At 42.9% G+C, this 27,886-nt stretch overlaps 1 protein-coding gene across 1 annotated transcript in view; it reads left to right on the top strand.

Moving 5' to 3' along the window:
• CDH19 (cadherin 19) overlaps window positions 1–27,886 on the top strand; it is a 1,180,733-nt gene that overhangs the window by 182,274 nt on the left and 970,573 nt on the right. Inside the window, exon 2 of the mRNA XM_078687509.1 lies at window positions 9,593–9,924. Within this exon, the coding sequence (XP_078543635.1) occupies window positions 9,706–9,924 (219 nt within the window). The 5' untranslated portion in view covers window positions 9,593–9,705. The remainder of the gene's footprint in view (window positions 1–9,592; window positions 9,925–27,886) is intronic.

Here is a 27,886-nt window from a genome sequence, read left to right as displayed (position 1 = left end):
ATGCATGACTAGTAAAGAATCCATTGTCTTCCTAGACTTAGAACTATACGTCAGCAATAACAAGGTACAATCAAAAACATATAGGAAACCGACGTCGGGCAACACAATTCTACATGCCGACAGTTTTCACCCCACTAGCCTTATCTCAAGCATCCCTAATGCAGAATGCCTCAGGATGAAGTGAAACTGCAGCACAAAAGAAAGTTTTGAAACATCAAAGAAAGAGCTCTTTGACAGGCTACAAGTCAGAGGTTACAAGAACAAAACCCTGATTAAAGCAGGGCAGAAATGCTCTACCAAAATTAGAGAAGAACTCATCTTCAAGCAAAAAGAGCAACCATTGGCAACAAGATCAGGTGACACACCAAGATTGATTACAGGCTATCATGCATGCCACGGACAGTTACGCAAAATCTTGTATAGATACTGGCCAGTCGTACGTAGTGACCCCACCATAGGACCCTCTTGTGCTAAATTGCCCCAACTTAAGTTCAGACGGGCAAAATCTATGAAGCAAGAGTTGGTGTCCGATACACCCCTCAAAGAGAAGAACACCCTTTGGCTGAAAGGCACGAATGGCTTTCATAAATGCACAAAGTGCAAAGCCTGCAGACATGGCATCAATACAAGCAAAGTACAGCTTCCACTCTGAAAAACTCCCCTAGAAATAAGAGAGAACTTCACCTGCAAGACAGAATTTGCAATTTATGTCTTGCAATGCCCATGCAACAAGAAATACGTAGGGAGCACCATACACCCTGTCCATGTGAGGATAGTGCAACACCTACGGGCGATCAGTAATGAAGATCCCGCATATACTGTGGAACGCCACATCAATACACACCATGGCGGGAGGGCGGAAGATCTGAAATACTTTGTAATTGATAGTGTGAAGAAGAACGCAAGGGGCGGAAACAGACAACTAGCCCTCAGGAGACTGGAATCTAGATATATCATCCTACTAGACTCCAAGACACCGAACGGCCTGAATGCAGATGAATCAATGAGTGTGCACCTCTAAAACTCCAAACATTTTACACCACAAAGATATAACGCTCATAGATTAGCAGACTCCTCGTTCCTCGACCCACTCCTCTTAACATTTGACCCATGTCCTTTCAAAACACCTATTTTCACATTTCACTTGCTTGGTAACAACTTTAAACACACAACACTTTCCCTCTTCAAAAATGAATCACAAACACCACTAGTCACTTGACCTTCACCTTCCAGTGCCCACCAAACACGAGTTCATTCAACCACACACTAACCCAGAAGGCACTAACATTGAGTTGGCCTCCACTGCATGGGAAAACCATGTCTCACAGGCCAATTTGGGCAACATGAGAAACACCCGCTTACAGCCGGTACCTAGTATTCATAGACACGATCGAGATTACAGGCATGATTGAAAAGTCTGCCGCAACATCGCACTGGCAAGACAGTGACAGTATTTAATCACAAAACATAGCCGGCAGACAACAGGCCAGGACATACAAATACACACACGATCTACACCATGGTCATGATTGTGCAGGTAGCCAAGGTACTAGAATGGCGGGACAAGAGCAACAACAACTGCACTTACGAGACATGGTAAATACAACATTGTAGACACAATCCAAGAATACCCTTGTTATCAAAACTCGGTACAAGAAATAACAGACACAGGAATTACCTATAATTTACATTAATGTTTAGCTTCTGGGCCGCAGTAAACAACACGGGGAGGACACATTGTCCAAACTCGGTAAGATTTATCTGGATAAGCACAATGTATGTATTGCACGAACCTCTTACTATGATCAAGTAGTTTAAATTATTAGTTTTTCCACTGGTGAATGGAGATGTGACACACAACATTTCTGAGTCCAAGAATACCACTTGCCTAGCCATTAAGTTAGAATTTATAATTGTAGTTTATAGATGTGTTTAACTTGATTGGTGTTAAAAGAAATACTACAAGTCGTACCATGACTAATCACCTGTCACGGAGCGCACCTCTTCTATGTCTTTCACATCGGGAGAGTATCCATGACAACCCTCGTATGCTATTGCCAAGCCAATCACTTGTATATAATGCACTATTCTCATTGTGGACAGATGTTGTGAACAAGGTGGTTCTGCCGCCGAAACGCGTCAAGTCTATCACATGGAATACATTTTCTCTTTGATATATTGATCCCATGGTGTCAGCGCCTGTTTGTATACGCAAGGATTCAGGATTGTAATATATATATGTATATATATATATATATATATATATATATATATATATATATATATATATATATATATATATATACACATACACATACACATATATATATACATATACATACACACATATATACATATACATATATATATATATTCACTGGAAAAACCATAGGTTTGACACCAGTTATAGTTAGCTGGAAATTTTACTGACATAAAACCATTGAAATTCCCACGTTATAGTTAGTTTGAGTATAACTCGCGCGCCCGCAATCCACTGCTGATGATGTCACATATTACATCATTCATGACATGGTCAGTGACATCACTGATGACATCTCAAATGACATCACTGATGACATCACTGATGACATCTCAAATGACATCACTGATGACATCACTGATGACATCATCCAGTGAATGTGTGTTTCTGAAAAGTAAATATATGTTTAATATATTGAAGAATGAGTGGATGTATGAGTGTCTGGATGAAGGATTTAGTAGGTGCGTGACTGACTGTATGAGTGAGTGATTAAATGTGTCTTACTAAATGCATTGGTTAGTGACTAAACTGTCTGAATGTGTGCATAATTATGTCTGTTGTTGTGTAAGCTGCTGCATGTGTTGATCAGTAGCTATATGAGTGGCTATATGGGTTATTGATTGGTTGTCCAAGTAGTTGTATGTGAGGGTGAGTGTGTGTGTGGGTGGCTGGGAGGAGTGTGACTCTGTGCATATATGTGTGAGCAGTTGATTCACTTGGTATATGGGTTCAACAGTGCATGTGGAAAGAGCTGTATGGGTGGTTGACTGTCTGCATTGGTGTGTTGGTGAGTGAATCTATCTCAGGGCTCCATGTCCAAGTAAGTACATATGTAAAACTCAGTGCATGTGAGAGTTTGCATATATAAATGACTATACATGAGAGCCTGTGATTGCGTAAGTGACTGTATGGATCAATGTGTACTTGTATCAGTGATTGTAAAAGAGAGTAAGTATGTGTTAGTATATGTTTGAATAAGTAAGGTTTAGTGTGAATAACTGTGTAGTTGAGGAAATGGGAGTGTGATTGATTCTTTGCATAACTGACTAGGTGTGTGAGTAACTCTGTGGATGAGTGTCAGCGTGTGAGTGTCTGTATAGGTGTATGAGTGGATATGATAGTGTTGTATTGATGAGTGACTGTATGTATGAGTGATTGTATGGGTGAATGAGTGGATGTGTATGTAGACCTAGGAATCAGTGAGTGCGTATGTAGTTACGGGTATTGGTGTGTCAATAATTTCAGGAATGGTAGTTTGTATTTAAGACTGGGTGTATCAAAGGTTCGATTAGAGTGGGAGGAGGTGCATCGTATTATCACATGGATGATGTCATCAGTGATGTCATCAGTGATGTCATTTGAGATGTCATCAGTGATGTCATCAGTGATGTCATTTGAGATGTCATCAGTGATGTTACAGTGATGTCACTGACCATGTCATGAATGATGTAATATGTGACATCATCAGCAGTGGATTGCGGGCGCGCGAGTTATAGTGAGTCCAACTAACTATAACGTGGGAATTTCAATGGTTTTATGTCAGTAAAAATTCCAGATAACTATAACTGGTCTCAAACCTATGGTTTTTTCAGTGAATTTAATAGGTTTTTTAAATGCTAATTCCTAACTATAACTGGTGTGAAACCTATGGTTTTTTCAGTGAATTTCATAGGTTTTGTAAATGCTAATTCGTAACTATATATAGGTCCTCAAACCTATGTTTTTTTCAGTGAATATCAAAGGTTTTTTAATAGCAAATTTCTATAGCTATGAAATTTTATATTTTTTATAATGAATCCTATATTGTATATTTATGTAATACTATTTTTTTATGTATATTGTTCAAGTTTTTTTTTTGTTTTTGCCCTGGAGCGCTCCTGGTGCGCGTACCGGTGAGCGCACCGCTAAGCGCAGTCTTGCGGCGCGCCCCGGTGCGCGTACCGGTGAGTGTCCTGTTAACGCTATTGCCGCGAACGAAAACATCATTGTGACGCATTGCGTAGCCGCGAGATGCGTCTTATGACGCACGGCGTAAGCGCACCCGGAAGCGCCCGAGCGCATACGATCGCGCTACGTAAGCGCCCCCGGGCGCGCACCCGGGCGCGCCCCGGGGCGCGTAGCGTAAGCGCGTCGGGTCATGTGACCTGAAAATAACACTTTTCATTGGTTTAGAGCAGTTTATTTTTCCAAATGATGAAAGCCCCCACCTTTTTTCCTCATTCTCACTTTGTACTTTGACTGAGGAAGATCTGTTTGCAGACCTGAGAAATGGCTACAGTAGCAGCAGCAGCAGGAGCACCTCAACCACCACCACCACCACCACCACAAGGACCACCACAACACCACAGTGGTGGTGAAGAAAAAGAAGAGGAGGAGGAGGAGGAGGAGGAGGAGGAGAGGCGGTTCCTGCCTGAAGATAATACCCCCTATAAACCTAAGGAGCACTTTGTGTGGGAGTTTTTTTAAAATCCCAAGGGGACAAAAAAAAGTAAATGCTGCAAAAGTGACTTGTCTCATCTGTGGCACTGTACTTTCCAGGGGGAACCCTGCAAAAAAGTATTCATTTGGGAACCATACAATGATGCGCCATATGCAACGCAGGCACCCAAACAACTATGCTGCGGCAGAGGTCAGAGAACTGACGCGAAACCCTCCCCAATCTTCTCCCGGCACCTCCAGAAGCAAACAACCCACTCCATCGGGTCCGGAGACAAGGGAAATGGTCCCAAATATCCAAACTCAGTTTGGAGATTTTAAAATAGTTTGTATATTTTGCGGGACTACAATTTCCTATGGAGAGAAAAGTATCAAATTGATCAACCGTGCTGGAGACAACCACAACTGCAGAAAGAAACCTTAATTTTTTCCTGATTTTTTTTGCTCCAGTTGAGCCGTTTACAATTCCCTGTTTTTTGTTTGTCCCCATAAAAATTACAAAAAAAATATAAAATTGTTCATAAAAGCCAAAAAAAGTTAAAAATGTTCAAAAAAACAATAAAAAAAATATAAAACAACAAAAATAATACAAAAACCAGTTCTTTTTAGAACTACCTCCAATTTATAAAAAAATGCTACATTTTTAAAAAACTCTATCATTCTTTTTTCTCCAGGGTACGCTCCCCGGTACGCTCCCCGGTGCGCGTACCGGGCGCTCCCCCCGCAAAAATCGGAAAAAAAATAAATAAAATTTGCCCCGCGGGACCCTTTTATGGCCCCCACATCAAACCTAGGGGGTCAGGGGGGTCTACCCTGCCCCCTTTTGGTCATTTCCCCCTTTGTTTTTGCCACCTCTTGTGTCTCGATCCTACCGAGACACAAGATGGCGGCCGCTCCGGACTGTTTGGAATGTCGACAGACACCCGAGAGCCAATCAGCTTTCCGCTCGCGTACTCGCGTAGCGCGCTGGTGTGCGCCCCGGTGCGCGTACCGGGGCGCGCTTATAGATACATATATTTTTTTGAACCTAAATTACTCAAAATCCACTGGAGCACATATCTTGAGACATAGCAAAGGCACATCGGGCTACCAGTCCCTACAATTCTGAAAAGTTTGGTGGAAATCCATTCAGCCGTTCGGGCTAAAAGTGAGTCCAACCGCCCTAAGGAAATTAACATGGGGAAAACACGTTTTGGGACCCCCGTTTATCTCGGCCCCCGCTTGACGAATCCCCCCCAAACTTTCAGGGAAGGAGCGGAGCGGAGCTGGCCATTTTCTTGGAGAAATTCAGCCAATTCCGTCCATCAACGCCAAAGTTATTACCAATAGAATGTTGCGGATTTCCTATGGAAACTAGGTCCTAACTATACCTACCTACTGGCGACCGCCAGTAGGTAATATATATATATATGAGGAGCTGCTGTAGTTTCATTCCAAAAAGCATCTTATCTTATCTTCTAAGACAGGCACGCATAGGCACTTCTGGTGTCTTTCTTTAATAGTGAATGTAAATGCTCTCTGTGCAATCTGTTTTCAGTCCATGTGAGGGGCCATTCTTGCAACCACTTCAATTTTTGTCCAGCTGATAGTTTTGTTAATTCCATCAATGCAGGAGCCTCTGGACTCAGAAGATAATAACTTACCTCTGAAGACGTTTAGCTCACAAAAGAATATTTTGTACCCGAGCGCATACGATCGCGCTACGTAAGCGCCCCCGGGCGCGCACCCGGGCGCGCCCCGGGGCGCGTAGCGTAAGTGCGTCGGTTCATGTGACCTGAAAATAACACTTTTCATTGGTTTAGAGCAGTTTATTTTTCCAAATGATGAAAGCCCCCACCTTTTTTCCTCATTCTCACTTTGTACTTTGACTGAGGAAGATCTGTTTGCAGACCTGAGAAATGGCTACAGTAGCAGCAGCAGCAGGAGCACCTCAACCACCACCACCACCACCACCACCACCACAAGGACCACCACAACACCACAGTGGTGGTGAAGAAAAAGAAGAGGAGGAGGAGGAGGAGGAGAGGCGGTTCCTGCCTGAAGATAATACCCCCTATAAACCTAAGGAGCACTTTGTGTGGGAGTTTTTTTAAAATCCCAAGGGGACAAAAAAAAGTAAATGCTGCAAAAGTGACTTGTCTCATCTGTGGCACTGTACTTTCCAGGGGGAACCCTGCAAAAAAGTATTCATTTGGGAACCATACAATGATGCGCCATATGCAACACAGGCACCCAAACAACTATGCTGCGGCAGAGGTCAGAGAACTGACGCGAAACCCTCCCCAATCTTCTCCCAGCACCTCCAGAAGCAAACAACCCACTCCATCGGCTCCAGAGACAAGGGAGAATGTCCCAAATATCCAAACTCAGTTTGGAGATTTTAAAATAGTTTGTATATTTTGCGGGACTACAATTTCCTATGGAGAGAAAAGTATCAAATTGATCAACCATGCTGGAGACAACCACAACTGCAGAAAGAAACATTAATTTTTTCCTGATTTTTTTTGCTCCAGTTGAGCCGTTTACAATTCCCTGTTTTTTGTTTGTCCCCATAAAAATTACAAAAAAAATATAAAATTGTTCATAAAAGCCAAAAAAAGTTAAAAATGTTCAAAAAAACAATAAAAAAAATATAAAACAACAAAAAGAATACAAAAACCAGTTCTTTTTAGAACTACCTCCAATTTATAAAAAAATGCTACATTTTTAAAAAACTCTGTCATTCTTTTTTCTCCAGGGTACGCTCCCCGGTACGCTCCCCGGTGCGCGTACCGGGCGCTCCCCCCGCAAAAATCGGGAAAAAAAATAATAAAATTTGCCCCGCGGGACCCTTTTATGGCCCCCACATCAAACCTAGGGGGTCAGGGGGGGTCTACCCTGCCCCCTTTTGGTCATTTCCCCCTTTGTTTTTGCCACCTCTTGTGTCTCGATCCTACCGAGACACAAGATGGCGGCCGCTCCGGACTGTTTGGAATGTCGACAGACACCCGAGAGCCAATCAGCTTTCCGCTCGCGTACTCGCGTAGCGCGCTGGTGTGCGCCCCGGTGCGCGTACCGGGGCGCGCTTATAGATACATATATTTTTTTGAACCAAAATTACTCAAAATCCACTGGAGCACATATCTTGAGACATAGCAAAGGCACATCGGGCTACCAGTCCCTACAATTTTGAAAAGTTTGGTGGAAATCCATTCAGCCGTTCGGGCTAAAAGTGAGTCCAACCGCCCTAAGGAAATTAACATGGGGAAAACACGTTTTGGGACCCCCGTTTATCTCGGCCCCCGCTTGACAAATCCCCCCCAAACTTTCAGGGAAGGAGCGGAGCGGAGCTGGCCATTTTCTTGGAGAAATTCAGCCAATTCCGTCCATCAACGCCAAAGTTATTACCAATAGAATGTTGCGGATTTCCTATGGAAACTAGGTCCTAACTATACCTACCTACTGGCGACCGCCAGTAGGTAATATATATATATATATATGAGGAGCTGCTGTAGTTTCATTCCAAAAAGCATCTTATCTTATCTTCTAAGACAGGCACGCATAGGCACTTCTGGTGTCTTTCTTTAATAGTGAATGTAAATGCTCTCTGTGCAATCTGTTTTCAGTCCATGTGAGGGGCCATTCTTGCAACCACTTCAATTTTTGTCCAGCTGATAGTTTTGTTAATTCCATCAATGCAGGAGCCTCTGGACTCAGAAGATAATAACTTACCTCTGAAGACGTTTAGCTCACAAAAGAATATTTTGTACTATCAATTAGATTAACTCTCAAAACCCCAGAGAAAGCAGGCTATGTTTTCCTTTTGTCAATTTAATTAAAAGCATGAAATGTCAGCGGAGGAAAAATCAGATGAGACATTTCATTCCCTTTCAGGGGGAGGTAGAGAGGAGTATGTTTGAGAATGACTAGCTGTTTTTACAATGCTGCTAACATAGTATATGTTTGTGCTTGCATGCTAAAATGAAAGGCATGTATGGGCATATTTATCATAGGATTGTGTCACTTTTGTGCAATGAAACAGGGTGCAAAAGTGACTCTATCCTTAAGTAAGATTTAGCTGGCCATGCAAGGCTGCCTTGCATTGCCCTGGCTGGCGTGATAAATCCAGAGTAATGCAACGCAAGCGCAAATTGCTGCGTTGCGTTACTCTGCTTCAGGGAGGCATTCCATTGGTGGTGCATTGGTGTTCTCATACTACCCCCATGGATTTTGGCGCATTCCCAGATTTACCATAAGTGGTAGACCTGGGAATGCATCAGAACTTCTATGCATCCTCATAGGAGGCATATGATATTTCTCCTTGACTTTTCCTCTTTCTATGTGTGTTGAATTCAGCAGCACACATAGAAAGAGGAAAAGGCTTCAAGGGATTGTTCTTGTGCAGGGAGGTGTCCCATCCTGCACAAAAGCAATCCTGCTTACAATGCAGGCACCCTTGCAACAGGAATGGGCCATATTATGTTAAATACAGCACATCCATGCCCTTTTTCTGTCTCGAAGTACAACACAGCAATTTGACTTGATTTGTTTGTGAATATGCCCTGTAGAATCTTTGCTATATACTTATTTTTTTGGATCATTTGCTGTTATGCAAAACATCCAATACTGTAGAGCTGTACCCTGAAACTGAGTTGTGTTGACTAATGGTGTCCACAGTGTACCCTACTTTCTGTAGAATTGTCCTTATTATTCCTCCACCTGACATCCTAACTAATTTCCTCAACACTCACACGTCATAAATCGATCCAACAGAATCCCTTTGTAAAATTTACATGGCAAATTGTCACCATGATCGATTCTACTATCTTGTTTCATAAACATTTGAGTTTAAATTTAGGGATGGTCAATAAATGTGAATGCAAAAATAATATTTCTTTTGTGTTTCTTGTCTTATAGGAATATGAAACCGTTATATTTTCTTCAATAACCTCAGAAGCAAAATCCATACATTTCAAAAGGATCAAGTTAGACATCATCACAAGTGGGATTCTGTCTCAAAACATCGCTCTATGAAAAGGTTACATGCTATGGAGTGTGTCACACTACTGCCAATTGTGCTAGGACTGACACAGTTCTGGCTGTGTCTGAGCATCAGCCCAAAGGTCCACCACTTGCGGGACGCCAACCGGAAGTATCAAAGCCCACACCGAGTAAAGCGCGGCTGGGTGTGGAAGCAGTTCTTTGTCTTTGAGGAGCTAGAAGTAACACAGCGGGTATATGTTGGACAGGTAACTCCATAATCTGTGTTTACTAAACTGATATAATTGTATGAAAGTGGGGATCTCTGACATGCATGTAATATGACAAAAGTTGGTAAACGCTAAATCAGTTGGGAGCAGCGAAATCCCACTAAAGCCAACAATAAAGTGAAGCATCTGTGATTTGACAAAGTAAAGCTGAATTAGACTCAAGCAAAAAATGTTTATTTTCTGTACGAGCACTGGAAATAATATCACTGGAAATAATATTGATATACATAGACAAATACGCCCTTTTAGACTGATATTTTACAATGTAGGCAAAGTTACCAGAGGACATTTGATGCTTTCATCAAGATTTTTTAATCATCGAAAGAAATACAGGGCCTTATTTATGAAAAGTGATGCATCGGTGCGTGAAAACAGCGATGCGTCACTTTTCATTGCGACCTCCTTGCGACACCAATGATGCGTCTTACAGTATGACGCATCATGTCGCAAGGAGTTACAGATACGTCAGTATTTCTGACGTATCTGTAGGCGCAAAAGTGACGCATTGCTGGAGTGTGTCACAAAAGTGACGCAACTCCAGCAATGTGCCCTTTCACATGGGGCAAGCCCCATGTGAAAGGGCCTGCATCAGTCTTATGCCTGCTGTGAGGCAGCCGTAAGATTTTGACACATTTGAGTCCTAGAAGTGGCGCAGTGAGATCTCATAGATTTCACTGCGTCACTTCCATGACACTTTCTTGCGTCAATACGCCACCCTCGCATACATTATACCTGGCGCAGGTATAATGTGGCGCAGGGGTTTACAAAGTGACGCATCTACCTAGATACGTCACTTTGTAAATATGGCGCAACAAGGCTAATTTTTTACGCCACTGGTGCGTCACAAAAAGTGACGCACCGGCGGCGTAAAAGTGACACACAGCCTCATAAATGAGGCCCACAGTGTTTGTTTAGCTCAGAACACAAGTTGAGGGTACATGCGGGTCGATGGTGTCTACCCACTATTTCCACAGAGTGGACACCGTCTACCCAGCCAAGAGGTTGGGCCCCACAAAAATATGCGGAACTTGTCTTGAAATCTGTAGTCTCCAGCCATAATCTGGAGGGTTGGCATGCGTGGTTGCGTCAATTTTTTGGCACAGCCCCAATGCAAAATCCCATTTGTTAAATATTGTAATGTGCTCAAATGTACTCATGATGGACCTGCTAAACATATTTGAGGTCTTCAGTTCTTATGTCAGTTCCTGGGAGGTCATAGGTTGTGATACCACTTTCTATGATACCGCGTGCAATGCCAAACGCCACTGTGATGTTACTCACCATGATACCACATGCATACTGCCCAACTTGGTTAGTTCTCCCACTTCTTTTTTTAGGACTTGCGCCCTGCCCAGGGGTATTACACAAGTTATTTGTTTTCATCACAAACAGAATCATTCTAGCGTGTAAGAAAACCAACATCAAACACTAACATTTACAGAGCTCATGGCACGCAAATGTTACAATTTCTTTTTTTTTTTTAACAGAACATTTTAGATAGTTAACTCAATCAGACGATTTATCGATGCTATTGGGGGCACCGCATCAAGTTACCCACGGAGGGCTCCGTAAAACAATATTTTCCATCATTTCCTATTCACAACCTAGCAACTGATGTACTCCTCATTACTTTGTAATGAATCAAATTAATACTAAATCCATTTGACATTAGGACGCTCCAGGAGATTGCATGGCTTATTAGATTCGTGTGGTTTTATTACACGGGGCGATTAGTCTTCGCTAAATCAAAAAAACACACACATTTTAAGATAATCTCTATAATGAGCCCTATCAGCTGCTGGTATGTTTATTTCTGGTAACAGAGGTAAGTATTGCCAGTTGTTCTGGTGCCCTTTGTAATGAAGCTCCTATTACATGAATGAACTGCAGCACATTGAAGCGCTAATTAGCTAGCACTAAAATTTAATTAGACCCAAAGGGCGAAGTACTCAAAATTCATTAATTGCATTCTCACAAGCCGTCAGACTCGTAGCAGTGCGACGTCTAACTCATATCACAACATATTACGGAATCTGCTTCTGTCTGTCAAAACATATCTGTATTGCACTTAGTGCACCATAATGCGGTTCTAGATGTTGTAAGATACTAAGGGGCAGATTTACATCCCCTTGCGTGTCTTTTACGCCGCCGTTGTGTCACTTTTGTGACGCAGCGGCGGCGCAAAAGATGCGATATGGTGCGGGGTATTTACAACGTGACGCATCTGGGAGATGCGTCACGTTGTAAAGCCCTGCGCCGAAGGAGACGTTCCTGCGCAGGGAGGGGCGTTCCGGCGCAGGAACGCCTTCTAAAAGTGGCTGAGTGAAATCTACAAGATTTCACTCAGTCACTTTGGGGCCCATGCTGCGTCAAAACCCTGCCCCTGCTTGAAGCAGGCGTAAGGATTGACGCAGCATTAACAAGATAGGGCCCCCCAGAGCATTGCTGGAGCTGCGTCGTGCTTGCGCCGAAACTCCAGCAATGCGTCAATTTTACGGCACAGATGCATCACGCATCTGTGCCGTTTTTGCCCCATGGTGCGCCGCATTGTAAATGCGGCGCATCCATGGTGGCGGAGGCGTGGTGCACAATAAGTGGCGCATCCCTGCTGATATGCAGGAATGCGCCACTTATTGTAAATATGCCCCTAAGACACTTAAGTAATGACTGCAGAGAAGGAAAGATGGGTTAATTTTGCTGCCCCATTTCACAGTTTACAGTAACAATAGACCTCACTAAGGGCCACATGCATCTACAAATATACTGGTCGCAAACGGGTAGATTCGCAGACTGTCTAAAAAAGAGAAGCAACATATTCAAATTGTTTGAAGTTAAATGCTCTGAAAATAGAGATGTGGACCAGTCAGTCAACTTAATGAGTGTGACCAGGTTACAACCAATTAAAGTGGCATCAGAGGCCATAGCTTCATGAGCGGTATGTGCACCAAACCTAGACACATCTACCTCGCCTGGGCCAAAATTCAACAGTGCCAATAGGAAATGCTTGGGGTGGAGGAGGGCAAGTGAGACTTCCTGAAGGAAATAAGGAGCCCAGAGCATGAGTGAAGATGGTGATGGACTTGGGCTATAGGTGTCATCTATTTGGTGAGGCATCTAGTAACATAGAAATTGCAGCAAGTCAGGAAGTAAGGAAAAAGGACAGAAAAACAGTTGGTCTTGGTCCTTTCAGAAATACAAACAACAGACAAAGTCTTCTAGAGAGAAGGACCGGTCATTGATGGACAGGGCTCTATCATCTGAGACATTTTAATATAGACTAAACCAAGGAGCATCCAAAAGCGTATCTCCGTTTTCCAGGTATAATGAATATGAATATCCGCAACGGGTCAATATGGTAGTTGGCCACTGGACGGAACGAGATACATATGCTCTCGGTGATATAGTAAAATTCGTTTTTTTTTATTTTTGCGAATTCTATACTCACTACCTTCCGTTGTACACGAACTTACATACGAGTCCTAGGTCCGACCCTCCCATTGTTGTCAAACAGTGGGGACCTTTTACTATATCACCGAGAACATATGTATCTCGTTCCGTCCAGTGGCCAACTATCATATTGACCCAATGCGGATATTCATATTCATTATACCTCCATTATACCTGGAAAACGGAGATGCGCTTTTGTATGTTTGATAGTCCCGACGAAGTTCGTTGTGAACGAAATGCGTTGGCTGTATAGGTGGTTTTAATGAAAACCGAATAAAGAAATTTTGGAATAAGAATTGGAGCTTTTGAGCACTCCCTTTTTGTGCACCGTCCTTTTTTATATGAACTTTGTGATTTGCTTGGCAGAAGAGTATTGGTGCGGCATACTCTGGACGTACTGTGCACAATATATGGACTTACATATCATACTCAAAAATATCTTTGCATAACCTTGGTCAGCCGCTCTCTCTTTTTTCTTTTTAAACCAAGGAGCATGACTAGCCTGACATTTTTTGCTGAAAATCTAGGTCAGAAGACCAATAATGTAAGTGGGAGAAGACAATATGACGCCAAAGGAGGTGGAGGTATGACTGAGGAGAGGAAGGCAAGAAAGGCTATTCCTTTCATTAACTCAAAACCAAGGGATCTTTCCAGTATGAATGGTGCTGAGAAGAGGGTGGGCAGAGGACACAGCTTAACAGTACCATTAATAGTTCAGCAGGAGATGCTCTTGGCATGAAGGGAGGCAGTATGGTTGAAAACTTGAGTGGGAGAGGAAGCAATGGTATCCACACCCCATTACAAGCATTAGTCAATTCAATCAGACAATGCTGACATTTAGGCTCGCCTGGTGCCAAGGGACCATGACTCAATGTTAGGTCTTTCAGCTTCAGACGGAAGGCTTAGGAAATCAGCCAAATCAGTTGGAACAGAGACCTTGTAGGCTAGAGGGTGAGCCTTCTTCAAGGGGTCTATAACCTGCTTCACCTTTCCCAATTGGGGTCAAGAGCGGAGCACAGCACTGAATCTACCCTTTTAGGAGTGACAGAACATCTTAGGCAGCTGCTGGATAACGGTGAGGCAGCAGCTTTGATTTTACATGACCTCAGTGCTCCCTTTGACACAGTGTCATGCTGTTGGAGAGATTGGTCAATTTAGGCATAAAAGGAACAGACTTGTCCTAGATGGCATCCTTCCTGAGTGACCAAACATTTCAGGTCTCCTCAGGGAATACCTCCTTCTCACATGCCCTTACATCAGGGGTCCCTAAGTTTGACTCTAGTCAATGTCTATGTCAGACCTTGCGCTGACCTGGTTGAAAGCTTGGACCTGACTCTATTTTACTACATGGATGACACTCAAAACATCTCCCCTATGTCTTCCGCCCAGTTCCATAACTCCAAGCCCCTGAATTCCTGTCTGTCCAGGTGGCCTTATTGATGAATATGAATTCCCACAAACTCAACGGAGAAAAAAATTGATGTACTGGTGCTGGAAAAGAACCTGCCCCTTTGGGGCCCACATCTCTGGCCTCAAAGCCTGTGCGCCCTTCCAGCACCAACTAAAAGGTGAAGAACCTGGGCTTCATGACTGCCAACAAGTTGTCCATTAAGACTGAAGCTGCGAAGATGGCTGCCACTTGTTTTGCCATACTGAAATGGCTGCAGAAAATACTCTGGATTCTTCCTTTCTCAGCCCAAAGAACTGTCATCCAGGCACTTATTTAATTGGAACCAGACTACAGCAATGTTCTCTATTTTGGAGCAGATAAAGCCTCCATAAGAACTTTTTTTGGGACTACTGCACGTAGTCCAAAACTCAGCAGCCAGGATGCTCCACAGGCTTCCAAAAAGTGCATCAGCAACCTCTCTTATGAGGGAGCTGAACTGGCTAAAAGTTGAGAAAAGGATCCAATTCGAAGCCCTTTGCTTTGTTCATAGAGATAGATCAGGTATTGCCCTCTGTTACCTTTATGGACTGGTTAGACCTTATCTTCCGGCTTGCACTTCACGTTCCAGTGATTTTTCCATATGAACGGTTCCAAAAGTGAAACGGACTCACATGAGAGGCCAGTCCTTTGCCTACCTAAGCCCTAAGCTACAAAACAACCTTCCATTAACCCTGAGAATGTGTTCTTCTCTGTCTTCCTTTCAGAAATAGCTGAAGACCTGGATGTTTGAGGTGTGGGTTTTTTGATTGCTCCCTATCTGTCTCTTAGCACCGGGAACCCCTGTGTGGGTAGCTGGTTACGCTCTACACATTTTATTGATAATAATAATAATTGTTAAGATGTTCAGGGAGATCACGCAGGATGTTTGCTGTGTGCTCCAGAAGAGCAGAAACCCATGCTTGCTAGCCAAAAAGGCGGTAACCAGGAAAAGAAGATACAGACACCAGTGAAGGTGAACCATGGCTTGGGGAATCATGCTGTAAGCATCTACTGGCCAGGAGTCTGGGTTCAGATGCCATCTCAAAAAGGGCTGAAGCATGTAATGCAGACATCATATGATGCAGTCTATTTCCAGGGCATCCAAAAGGTGAGAAGAAGCCTGAATAAAAGAATGCCAGCATCCAGTCACTGAAGTCCCAAAGATAACTTGAACATAGAGATAAAGTTGGTGAGACCTGGAAGGATTTCCACTTGAACAGTGCAGTGCCAATAAAGACAAAAGAACCAGTGATCCTTAGCCAACGTGTCCACGTTCTTTGACCTTGTCTGCCAAGTTTGCTGATGTTGAAAATAGGTACTTGTTGTCAATCCACAAAAGGATGGTTTATTGAGGATGGTTCCTGGCTAAACTCTTCACATCAAAGATCCCTTTCAATATTTCTGGGCAGAGAAAAGCGACTTTGCAGGAAAAGAGATCTTAAATGATTCACCCCAACTTGACCTTCTGCCATCGGATTTCATGATGTTAACTGGGTGAGACACATAGATACCCTTCCCATTCTATGTTTTTCATCATCCATTAATGGTCGAAAGAGTTGTCATCCAAGGGAATTACATCCATATAACTGAAGCCTTGTCTCAAATGAAGGGCTTTCCAATGTTGAAGTGTCTGGAAATTACAGTGACAGTCTCCTTTCTGGTCATTATGGACACTCTTTCCAGTCCTGGACTGTTGTTTGGTAGAAGAATACTTTCTAGGTGTCGTATTTTTGTTTTGCTTCCATTGCACTAATTAGACCAACATACCTGAAGTCGATGATTTGTATGGAAAATTTTCCAGACTAGAAGCAGTGTCTGTAATGACCTGAAGTGAGTTGGTCACCCGAATGGTATTGGATTAGGCCCAGAATTATTTCCTGGATTGAAAACGACAATAGACTTGTCACCTAGACTAGACACTTAAGGGTTTGGATTTCCAGTCCAGAGATAATTGTATTTCCTTTGTTAGATGGTTTCTCAAGAGGAAATTTGACCTGACATAGATTGCTGTCAATTAAGTCCAAGAATTCCATTGACTATGAGGTATTAGAGGATGATTTTCAAAAATGTACATGCAAAGTGGGGGGGGGGATTCCTTTACCCCGCAGGCAGAACCACAACCTGCCTTTACTTTGCGTTTCTTTACCACGCAAGTCATTACTACGAGTTGCTTTAGGGGTGCATTGTTGAACTGGGGTTGGATTTTAAGTCCAACACCTTCCCTACTGATACACTGACTGGAGTTGGAATAGTAATATATACTGTTCCAAAGTCCAGCACCCCTCTAAGGCGGTAAAGGAACACATGGAAATGCATGTGGGGTCAGTCATACATCACAAATGAAGGCATTTAAGGAGAGACCTGTGATACTGATGATGATACTATCAGTAAAAAGGACGTTGAGGCATCAGGAAGATATTGTTGAGGTAGATTAGGAGACAAATGCCACTGCTGCAGATGTGACTCACCATCACAAGAGGAGTTTGGTGAAACACCACATTAAAGATGAGAGACTGAGGGGAAGGTCGCTGAACTTCCAAACCTATATCTTCCGCTCAATCTTGAGAAATTGTTGTTTAGCGGAGCAGATGAGAATTGAAAAATAGGTGTCTTTGAGAAACAGATGCACCATCCAGTCATTGGAGAGGAGGGTGTCTCGATTTTGAATTATTAGAAGTAATGCAACAATTGAGGGGCTTGAGGTTGATTACAGGGCCGAAGTCCTTGAATTCTTTTACATACAAAGAAGACTGAGCTGACAAAACCACAATGGGAAAGGCATCATGGTTGCCTCTTTCTTAACTGGTTCTGCCACTTCCTGATTCACAAGGAAATTTTCTTGGGAAGAGACGTGATGACAAGGAGGTCTTTGGAGGGATGTGAGCGAGCTTGAAAATATTTGTGATAGCTGGCCAGACTCTTAAGGACCAAGGGATCACTGGTCAGGTGCCTCTGTTTCGGAAGTAGGATATGGCCACCTATGTTTTCCAGAGGGGGGAGGAAGAAATTATTATCTTGCTTGGAGAGTATGACAGGATAGGGAGGGCATCCCTCCTATGGGAGCTGTGATCTCTTTAGTCAAAGAACACTGGTTAACAAGAGTAATGGCAGCTTCGGTGGAAGACCAACTGCAGGCTGAGGAAAAATCAAAGGCCAGATTTAGGTAGCCTAATACCGGTCTGTAACGGCCGAAATTACCAAATTTCTGCCGTTACCGACCGGTAATAGGCTTTTCAGATGTAGGGGCCTAATTTAAGGATTCGGTAATTTACCGAATCGTAATTTAAGGAAACGGTAAATTACCGAATTCTTAAATACCGATTCGGTAAATTACTGAATCCTTAATGTAGGAAGCACTCAAGTTGGTGGTAAATATCAAAAACCCTAAAAAAAAGCAATTTTGTGCTTTTTTCTACTGTGCCATGTGGCAGACATACATGGATGTATGTATGCCACGTGTGCACCCATGCACTATACAGGGGTGCAACAGGGTGTCAATGTGGCACCCTGCCACCCTTGTATGTCTACCCCCTTTTACCGATTCAGAATTTAACGAATCGGTAATTCACATTCAATTCGAGGCTCATAGGAATGAATGGGGAATACCGAATCGGTAAATACCGAATCGGTGTTTACCGAATTTTACCGATTCTGTAAAATTTACCAAATCATTAGCTACATATCATTTACCGATTCTAAAATACCGAATCGGTAAAATTCGGTATTTTAGAATCGGTAAATGATATTTACCTACATCTGGCCCCAAGTTCTTAATTTAACTTTAAATGAGATTATTTTTCTGCCTGATTAATACTTATAACTAATGTGTTTTGAGCACATCTATTCAAAACTTTCAGCCACTCTTCTAATTATTCATATAGAACGGGTGGCAAGCGACAACTTCTATGTATAAGAGCCCATTAGAAAATTATTATTTAGCATTTACAGAGATGATGGATGCATTCAGGAGTGATTGGGGAAACCCATTAGAAGAAACAGTTCAGTTTTGAGCACTCACCAAATATATGAGGAGCCCACTTTACAGAGTTTACTTCGTCATAAATCTCCTTGCTACGTATTCTAAAAGACATGCCTAGCAGGCATACATCCATTTTATCATGCATCATTATATGCTATACCTATTTTACTTATGTGGGGATTAATTCATGCTTTGCTTTGTGAGTTTGGGAATGCCACACACAAGAAGCTTGTGAGCATTCACAAACTTCTTTCTGACCCCTCTAATGTCTTAATGATGAGAGATTTACATCAGAGTAGGAAGGGGAATAGTACACTCTAGATCTTCATAAGGTATATGAAAAGGGGTTTCTCCATGGGAAAAATGTTTCCCCACACCTGAGATTTCTTTAGACTTTTCAAGACATTATATGGGTGGGTCAAGCAAATTTCTTAAATGCCCCCCTAATGAATGTTATGAGGAAGAGGGGAAGATTCAAGAAATGGAATGGGAGCTGTAATAAAGTCCTCCCTCCTACTAGACCCAGAAATCAAAGTAACCATAAGAAGACAAAATAACCATCTGCCCTTTACTTGGCTGCCTGGACAGAATGTCATGGGTAAGAATTTAAATAGAGGATCATAAGGGGGTTAGTTGACCATTGGAAAAAGGGCAGGGAAGAGTAGGGGTTCAGCAGGAAATTCTAAATGTATGACTGGGAAGAATTTGTGCTTGTCAATCCAAGGTTTATAAAATATAGCATACCAATAATACGCAAAATACAAAGCCTTTAAATATCACAGGAATGCAATGTTTCAGCTACCTTGTGGGCCGACGGTGGTGTGCCTCAGTGTTGGGTTGGCTGTATGGGGCAACTGATTCAAGCCCGCAGCTCAGAAGCACAGTCGAAGAAGGGGCAGTAATTCAGGCAGAGCCAAAGATTATACAAGTGCTTTAGGATTCTGAGGATCAGGTGGCTCTGTTCTTACATCCAGCCACTTAGGGTTCTTAATCACCCTTCTCTGATTAAAACATCTTGGCTAAAACACACAGAACCATACATTTAACACTCCTTATCAATGGAGTAGCTGTTAGAAAAACAAAGTTCCAAGAGAAATGCTGTAGATTTGACATATACTGAATTCTGGATTCGTCATAAGACAATGACAGTGGCACTGCGGATAATGTCTGCCTGAATTTATTCCTGCACCTGCTCTTGTTTTTGAAGTAATATACTATTTATTGGGACCTAGAATGCCCCATAACCCATTGATATTGAGACATGGTGCACAGTGAGGTCTGTTTTTCTGACATTGTTTAGTCTGACATTGTAAGGGTCCTCTTGGCTTTGTGCTATAAGGTTTCTCTCCCTCATAATTTTCTTATCCGTCGTATGGATAGACTTGAACAGCGGGGAGGAGGCCTCGCTATCATCTACCGCAACACCCTTAAGTGTTCCTCTCAAGAACTGACGGATATTAAGGAAGCAGAGGCATTAGTGTTCTCTCTGGAGATTCATGACACCTTTGTATTCTCTGGGGCGCTTATCTATCGCCCCCCGGGGCCACCATCGACGTTTTTGGAAACAGTGGGCGATGCCCTGAGTGAATTAGCACTCAGATTTTCCCAATTTTCCCAATTTTCTATTTTAGGTGACCTAAACCTGCACCTTGAATCCCTTACTGAACCTGGAGTGGGTTGTTTCATGGATATTATTGATGTCTTAGGACTCACACTTGTGAACCAGGAACCCACCCATCAAGCGGGACATCTGCTGGATTGCATTTGCTCAAACTCAACCAACCTGAGGGTTAAATCTCCTAGCCCCCAAACTTGGACGGATCATTTCTTCATTCCTTTTAACATTGCATGGGACCTGAAAGCTATCACTAATTCTACGACGCGCACAAATAAACTTAAGTCCAAACCTTTCCCTAATTGGAAATTACTGGCCACTAGACCTGATGTAATTGATATGTTAAGGGATAGTATACCGGCTCTAACCGATATTACCTCAGCTGACAATCTAAGTTTCTGTAACTGGATCGCCAAAGCGGGAACCCTGCTAAGCCCCCTTGGAAATAACAACTTTAAAACCATCAAGCCTAAAAAGAATGCTCCTTGGTTCTCAATGACTTTGAAACTTGAACTAGGTGAGGTCAGAGTGCTGGAACGGAGGTGGCGTCGAAATTATGATGCCTCCGCCTGTAACATCTATAAGGCAGCTCGACGGAAGTATCATGCAGGGATAAAATCTGCAACAAAAAAAAACACTATCTACAGGCCTTATCCATGGCAGGCCAGGAACAAAAAGCAATTTTCAAGATCGTTAAGGATTTTATGAATCCATCAGCTCTATCGCAAGAGATTCCTCCATCTCAAGAGCTCTGTAACGCGATATCTGATTATTTTGATGATAAGATCCTTGCTATTGTGAACACCTTTCCATCAGGGGCAACCGTGACCGCGGATGCTGAACAGATAGTGGAGCCAATGGCCTATCCCCGTCTTGAGAAATTCGCTCCAGTATCTCTTGAAGAAACCTTCAAGGCAATCTTGGCTTGCAAATCGGGATCTCCTTTTGACCCCTGTCCCCCTCCGGTGTTGCATATTTTAGCAGAGATGGTTAATCCTATAATTAATAGGATTATTAATTCCTCTCTAACTACGTCCAGCATCCCTAAAGAGTGGAAGCTTGCAGCTGTCAAGCCTCTCCAAAAAAAGACACTTGCTGATCCTACCACCCTTTCCAATCTGCGCCCTATTTCCTTGCTACCTGCACTGTTTAAACTGACTGAAAAGTTTGTCAATAGTCAACTGACTAACTTTTTGGAGAAGAACAACATTCTCCATCCTAATCAGTCAGAATTCCGGTCAGAACATTCTACCGAGACGGCCCTGCTTTTTACCGCAGAGACCTTACGGACGGCAATATATCAAGGAAAGAAGGCTGTCCTTATCCTACTTGACCTGTCGGCAGCCTTCGATACGGTCTCACATAACATCCTAGTGGACCGGTTGGCTGCCGCAGGGGTAGGAGGACAGTTCTTGGCGTGGCTTAGGAATTTTCTCAGCAACAGACGCCAAGTAACAGTGCTAGGCCAATATCAATCTGAGGCTAAAAACGTCAGCTCAGGGGTCCCTCAGGGCTCAAGCCTGAGTCCTATACTTTTCAACCTGTACATGGTACCCCTAGCGAAACTGATCGCGTCATTCCAGATCAGTTCTATCTCATATGCTGACGATACTCAGCTTATACTGGTGCTGGACAGGGAAAGGCCAGGTGCCGAGGAAGATCTTAGGGAATGCTTGGCAGCAGTTTTTAAATGGATGTCCAGCAACCATTTAAAGTGCAACGCCGGAAAGACAGAAATTTTACCAGTCGGGAGTCATAACTTGTTTTCCCCAAAAACGTGTTGGCCAGTGGAGGCAGATGCTCCTCCCAATACAATCACCTCCGCCTGCAATTTGGGTATCAAGTTTGACGAGCAATTATCTCTTAAACCTCAAGCTATGGTAGTGGCAGGGATGTGCTTTCAGATCATAAAAGCATTGAGGAAGTTTTTCGATCTACTCCCGTTACCGGCGAGGAAAACAGTCGCAGTGGCCTTAATAAGTTCCAGGCTAGATTATTGTAAAGGGCTGTATGCTGGAGTTAATAAGACCGTTCTCCATAGGCTACAAATGGTCCAAAATGCGGCGGCCCGCCTCGTACTGCGCTGGCCTCGTAGGTCTTCAGCCTCAGCAGCACTCAACACTCTTCATTGGCTGCCAATAGGTAAAAGAATTTTGTTTAAAATTCTTTTAATTACCTTCAGGGCATTTTACCAACGAGGTCCAAAGTACATATGTAACGGGTTTAAAAGATATCACCCGACGCGCTGCCTGAGATCCGCAAGTCAGAACCTACTCACTCTGCCTCGTTTCAAATTGGTTACAAAGGGTGGTAAATCCCTTTTTGTTTTGGGCGCTAGGGCCTGGAATAATCTTCCCCCATTTTTACGTTCGCTTTCCCAAGAAACTGCTTTCAGGAAAGCATTGAAAACCTGGATCTTCTCTCTGCCTGATGACATGTGTAGGACTCTGGTATAACTGTGGTGTAGAATGCGAGACATCCCTTTCTCTTTCCAACTCTTCCATCTGAGTTGTGTGAGCGCCAAGATACTCCTTGGAGTGAAAGTTGCGCGTTAGAAATGTATTTTACATTACATTACAAAATGTCCTCCCACTTTCACGGATGATCCAATAAATCATTTTGAATGACCGAAATGTCATCAATATTACTGCATTTTTGCCAGGTTGATACTGTCTAGGATAAATGTTTTGTTGGTGACTTTTAATAATTTGGTTTACTCAAATATATCCTTATGGTCATTTGCAACTTTTGCTCATACTCTCATTAAATTTTGTTGTTTCTCACGGTCCACAATGCCTTATTTTTTAATGTATTGAATAGCCATTATTCATTGTCATGAGTTCAAAAGGTGGGGCTCATCAACATGAACATGACTATAACATATTCCCAATGTGGGCAGGTACTGTGAGAGCTGTGAGAGACCCTCTACAAATCTGCAACCAAATGAAAAGTACAGAAAATTGACAAGAAGGGCATTTATAATAAATACTAATAATGACTATTTGAGCATAGAAGAAAATTGAAGACAAGATTTAGCCAGGTATAATTAAGGTAGTCTAGTAGTTAGAGACCAGCCAAGACTCAGTTATAATTCGCAAATGTACAGTATAGACAGATTGATCAAACCTTTTTAGCACGAAACCCCACACCAGAAGTTTAAAAGAGAACAACCGCTTGAAGAGAGATGGGTTGCATTCTTTACTCAACTCCAATGACATTTTAATAGAATATTCTGATAAATTACTCCTGACTAGTCAGAGTTCAGTCTTATGTTCCATGATTGTCACATATACTCTATGGACACGGTAAATATAAATGTTATCATTTTGATGTACACATCTGCGCTACAAAGGTATCATGCATATGTTAACGCTACTAAACCAACATCATATATTCCCCTTCATTCCCAGCAGAACTTCTAAAATGTAATGTAACACAACCAAGGAAGAGCACTGCAAATGTGGTGCTTTTATTTCTGGCTCAAGTCTGAATGGTTGTTGTCAGAAATGTAGTTATTGACTTGGGAGGGGGGGAGTACCCCATCCAACTTAATAAACAGAATCTTTTTAAGTCACAATACAGTTCATTGGGAAACTGAGCCTAGCCCCTAGGGCTATGCCACAAGAAACAAACATATTTCCAGGGGAGTTTATCTTTATTTCAAGCAGTGTCAAAGAGATTTAAAGTTGAGAACACAATACCATAAAATAGCTAATCTGGGCAATCAGGTTCGAGTCTCAGCAACGACACTCAACATCCTGTGATTCTGGGCAAATCACTTAGGGGCATATTATCAAGGGGGTTTATCTCCGCTTTTTTGGCTTTAAAAGCCAAGAAAGCGGAGATAAAATTATCTTCCTATTACCTAGCTGTCGCTAACACCAGTTAGCGACAGCTAGTAGGAGATAGCGACCATCTTGGGCCCCACTTTGCATGTCAGTGATATTTATCACTAATGACATGCAAAGTGGGCGTGCCAAGATGTTAGCGACTGGAAACAGTCGCTAACATCGCTATCTCCTATTACCAACTTTTGGAGATATTCGCGCTAAGCGCGAATATCTCCAAAAGATAACACCTGCCCTGACTAGTTCTTATCCATGTTATCCAATGGGAGGTGGATAACATGGCTAAGAGCATTAGCTCGGTAATGCATGAATATCGCTGACTTCAGCGATATTCATGCATTGCGGCCGTTTTTTATCGCATTCGCGATAAACCTTGGTAATACCAAGGTTTATCTGCGATAAAAATCGCCCCAGCTCAGCGGTACATTTTTGTCTCTAACCAAGCAATAGCGATAATTATCGCTATTGCTTAGTAATATGCCCCTTAATCTCCCCGAGCCTAACAAATTGAATGTTTCCTTGTGTAACGCAACTGGTGCTAATGTAAAGTGCTCTGATACTTTCGGGTCAAGTTTGCGCTATATAAAACTACGGAGAGAAAAATGTAAATACAGCTTAAAAAATCAAGCAAAATGTAATCAGAAGAACAACACAAAAATGATTACCATAGATTAGAGGACTCAGATATATGAATTGCTAAAGTTTCATGAAAAAAGTGGCACGCAATGGCAAATCCCTATTTAAAGTCAATAATAACTGTTGCAGCGATTGACCACAGACACTGCAAATTTAGCAATTCACACTAGTGAAAGTTTTTGTATTTGGATATTGTTGCATTTCTTTTCTTCAAAATTCTTTAGTGGACATGGCTGGAAGCAGAGCATCCAAGGGTCCCTCAAAGTCAGATACACAGTCAAATGGTCCTCACTGACGCCTTCTGTTTAGGCGTCAGTATTTCCCAGTGGGAGAAAGCATTATTTTGTAGCAGCGTAAGTTGCTTCGCTGCTGGGAGAGAGTCTTCAACTGGATCCACTGCCTAACACAATGTTAGGATTTTGCCACCTATAGGCTTCGCATTTTCTTTCTGTAGGTCAAGGCGGGAATTTTAACCGATGATGACTTAGTGGGCTTGGATGCACTTCTAGTCAGAGCAGTGATTTTGCTTCCGCTATCGACTGCCTTCTGCACTGTCACCTAATCACTTCGAGTCCAAAGACTTTCTAATGCATTCTCCTACTTCACGGAATGATATCCATTAGTGGCCTCTTATTGAATTCTACCAAGCCTTATTTTGTGTTTCATATGGTAAGCCACTTCTTTATTCTCATTTAAATCCTATATAAGGAATAAAACGATATCTTCTTTATAGATTAATCTTCTTTGGGAATGGCTAGCATTAGAAATGGGGTCTCTAGTTGGCAGTCAGTATGCACCCTGTCCAGGTAAGGACCCTAACTCTAGTCAGGGTAAGTGGATCACACAGCTAAGATAACCACTGCTCAACCCCTTGGTTGCTTTCAGACGAGCAGTCAGGCTTATTTCTGAGTCAATGTGTAAAGCATTTGTACCTACACACACAGTGAAGACACCCCAAAATAGGTCCACACCAGTTTAGGAGGAAAAGAGCCAATATTTATCTGAATAAAACAAGCCTAAAACCACAAACAATCCAACATACACAAGTAAAGATATCACTTTTCAAAGGTTAAGCACATGTAGCCCATAAAAATCTATGGAAGTACCTAGGATGCTTCAAAATTCACAGACAAACACAGGTGCAGGGGAGGTGAGGCATCGTATAAACAAAACAATGCATCAGCTCGTTACTACCAAGGGAAGTGATGTGTCGGCTCCCTACTGCCAGGGGAGGTGATGCGTCGGTTCCTTACTGCTACACAGTGAGGTGATGCGTCGTTAGTTACTGGCAGGGAAGGTGATGCTTTGGTCTCTGCCTGGAAGGGGAGGTGATGCGTCGATCTATGGACACGCAGCCTTGGTTCCTTACTGCTGGACAATGTTGATGAAGAAACAGTGTTGAAGTACGATGTGTTAAAAATCCAAACGCGCTGAGTCGATGTGGTGGTGGTGAAGCAGGCACTGTGTCGAATTCACAGTTGCCAAGCATGTGATGCATTGATTCTCCAGCTGCAACGCAGGGGCTGCATTGGAGTCGGAGTAGCTGCCACGGATGTCAGTGACAGTGCTCGGGACTGGGGCTGCAGTGATTTTTCAGTCTCACAGCAAGCTCTGCATAAATTCTTCGGCCGCACAGTGGTAATGCGTCGATTTTTCAGCTGCATGGAAGTGCTACATTGAGAAAATGGATGTTGAGACTGGATGGGTGGATTTTCTCACCATTTTGAGCTTCCAAGGGCCCAGGACAACTGGATATGACACCACTTGGCAAGCCGGGGCTCTCAGCAGAAGGCACTGGTAGGTGAAGTCTTTGATGGCTCTGAGACTTCTTAATAGGAAGTAAGCGCATACAAGTCCTTGGAGAACCTTGGAAGCAGGATTCAGACCGCAAAGTCCAGTCCTTTCACTCCCTGATAGAACCAGCAAGCAGCAGACTAGCACAACAAATCAACAGACAGACTGTCAGTCCCTCCTACAGCATCCAGCTCTTCTTCGTGGCAGAAGGTCCTAAGTCCAGAAGTGTTCTGAAGTTATGGTATCACAGCTCCAGTACGTGTACCAGTTTCTGTCTTTGAAGTAGGCAAACTTCAAAGGAAAGTCTTTGTAGTGCTCAAGACCTTGCCTTTCCCTGACCTGGCTCCAAACATACTACAGGGGGATGGAGACAGCTTTGTGTGAGGACATGCACAGCCCTATTCAGGTGTCAATGACAACTCCGCCCACCACTCTAGTTTAGGAAGGCCCATCCGCCTTGCTGGCGATGGCCCATCAGGATATGCAAGGCACACCTCAGCTCCCTTTGTGTGACTGTCCAGAGTGAATGCACAAGAGCCTAACTGTCAGCCAACTAAGACGTGGATTCTACAGACAGGCAGAAGCTCAGAATGGTTTAAGCAAGCAAATGCCCACTTTCTAAAAGTGGAATTTTCAAACACGCAATTTAAAAACCAATTCAACAAAGGTTGTAAGCTTAAATTGTGAGTTCAGAGACCCGAAACTCCAAATCTCTATCAACGCCCAATGGGAAATTACACATAAAAGATATTTCAAGGCAATCCCCATTTTACCCTATGGGAGAGAGAGTCCTTGCAACAATGAACAACGAAATAAGCAGTATTTCACTATTAGGACATGTAAAACACATCAGAACATTTCCTACCTTTTAAATGCACTGTACCCTGCCCATGAACCTACCTTAGGGGTGGCCTACATGTAGCAAAATGGAAGATTTGGGCCTGGCAAGTGGGTGCACTTGCCAGGTCGAAATAGCAGTTTAAAACTGCACACACAGACACTTCAGTGGCAGGTCTGAGACATGTTTGCCGGGATTCTCATGTGGGTGGCACAATGAGTGCTGCAGGCCCACTAGTAGCAGAATTCACCTATGTCCCTACATAAGGGGTGGGAGACAGACAATCAAAGGGATATTGAGGAAAGTAATTCTGATAAACTCATTCCTAAAGACCAGGGGAGAAGATTGAATTGGG

Source organism: Lissotriton helveticus, chromosome 4_1, assembly GCF_964261635.1.
Source record: "Lissotriton helveticus chromosome 4_1, aLisHel1.1, whole genome shotgun sequence".
Classification (NCBI taxonomy): domain Eukaryota; kingdom Metazoa; phylum Chordata; class Amphibia; order Caudata; family Salamandridae; genus Lissotriton; species Lissotriton helveticus.
The sequence above is the reverse complement of the archived record's forward strand: the minus strand, read 5'-3'. Positions and strand labels throughout refer to the sequence as shown.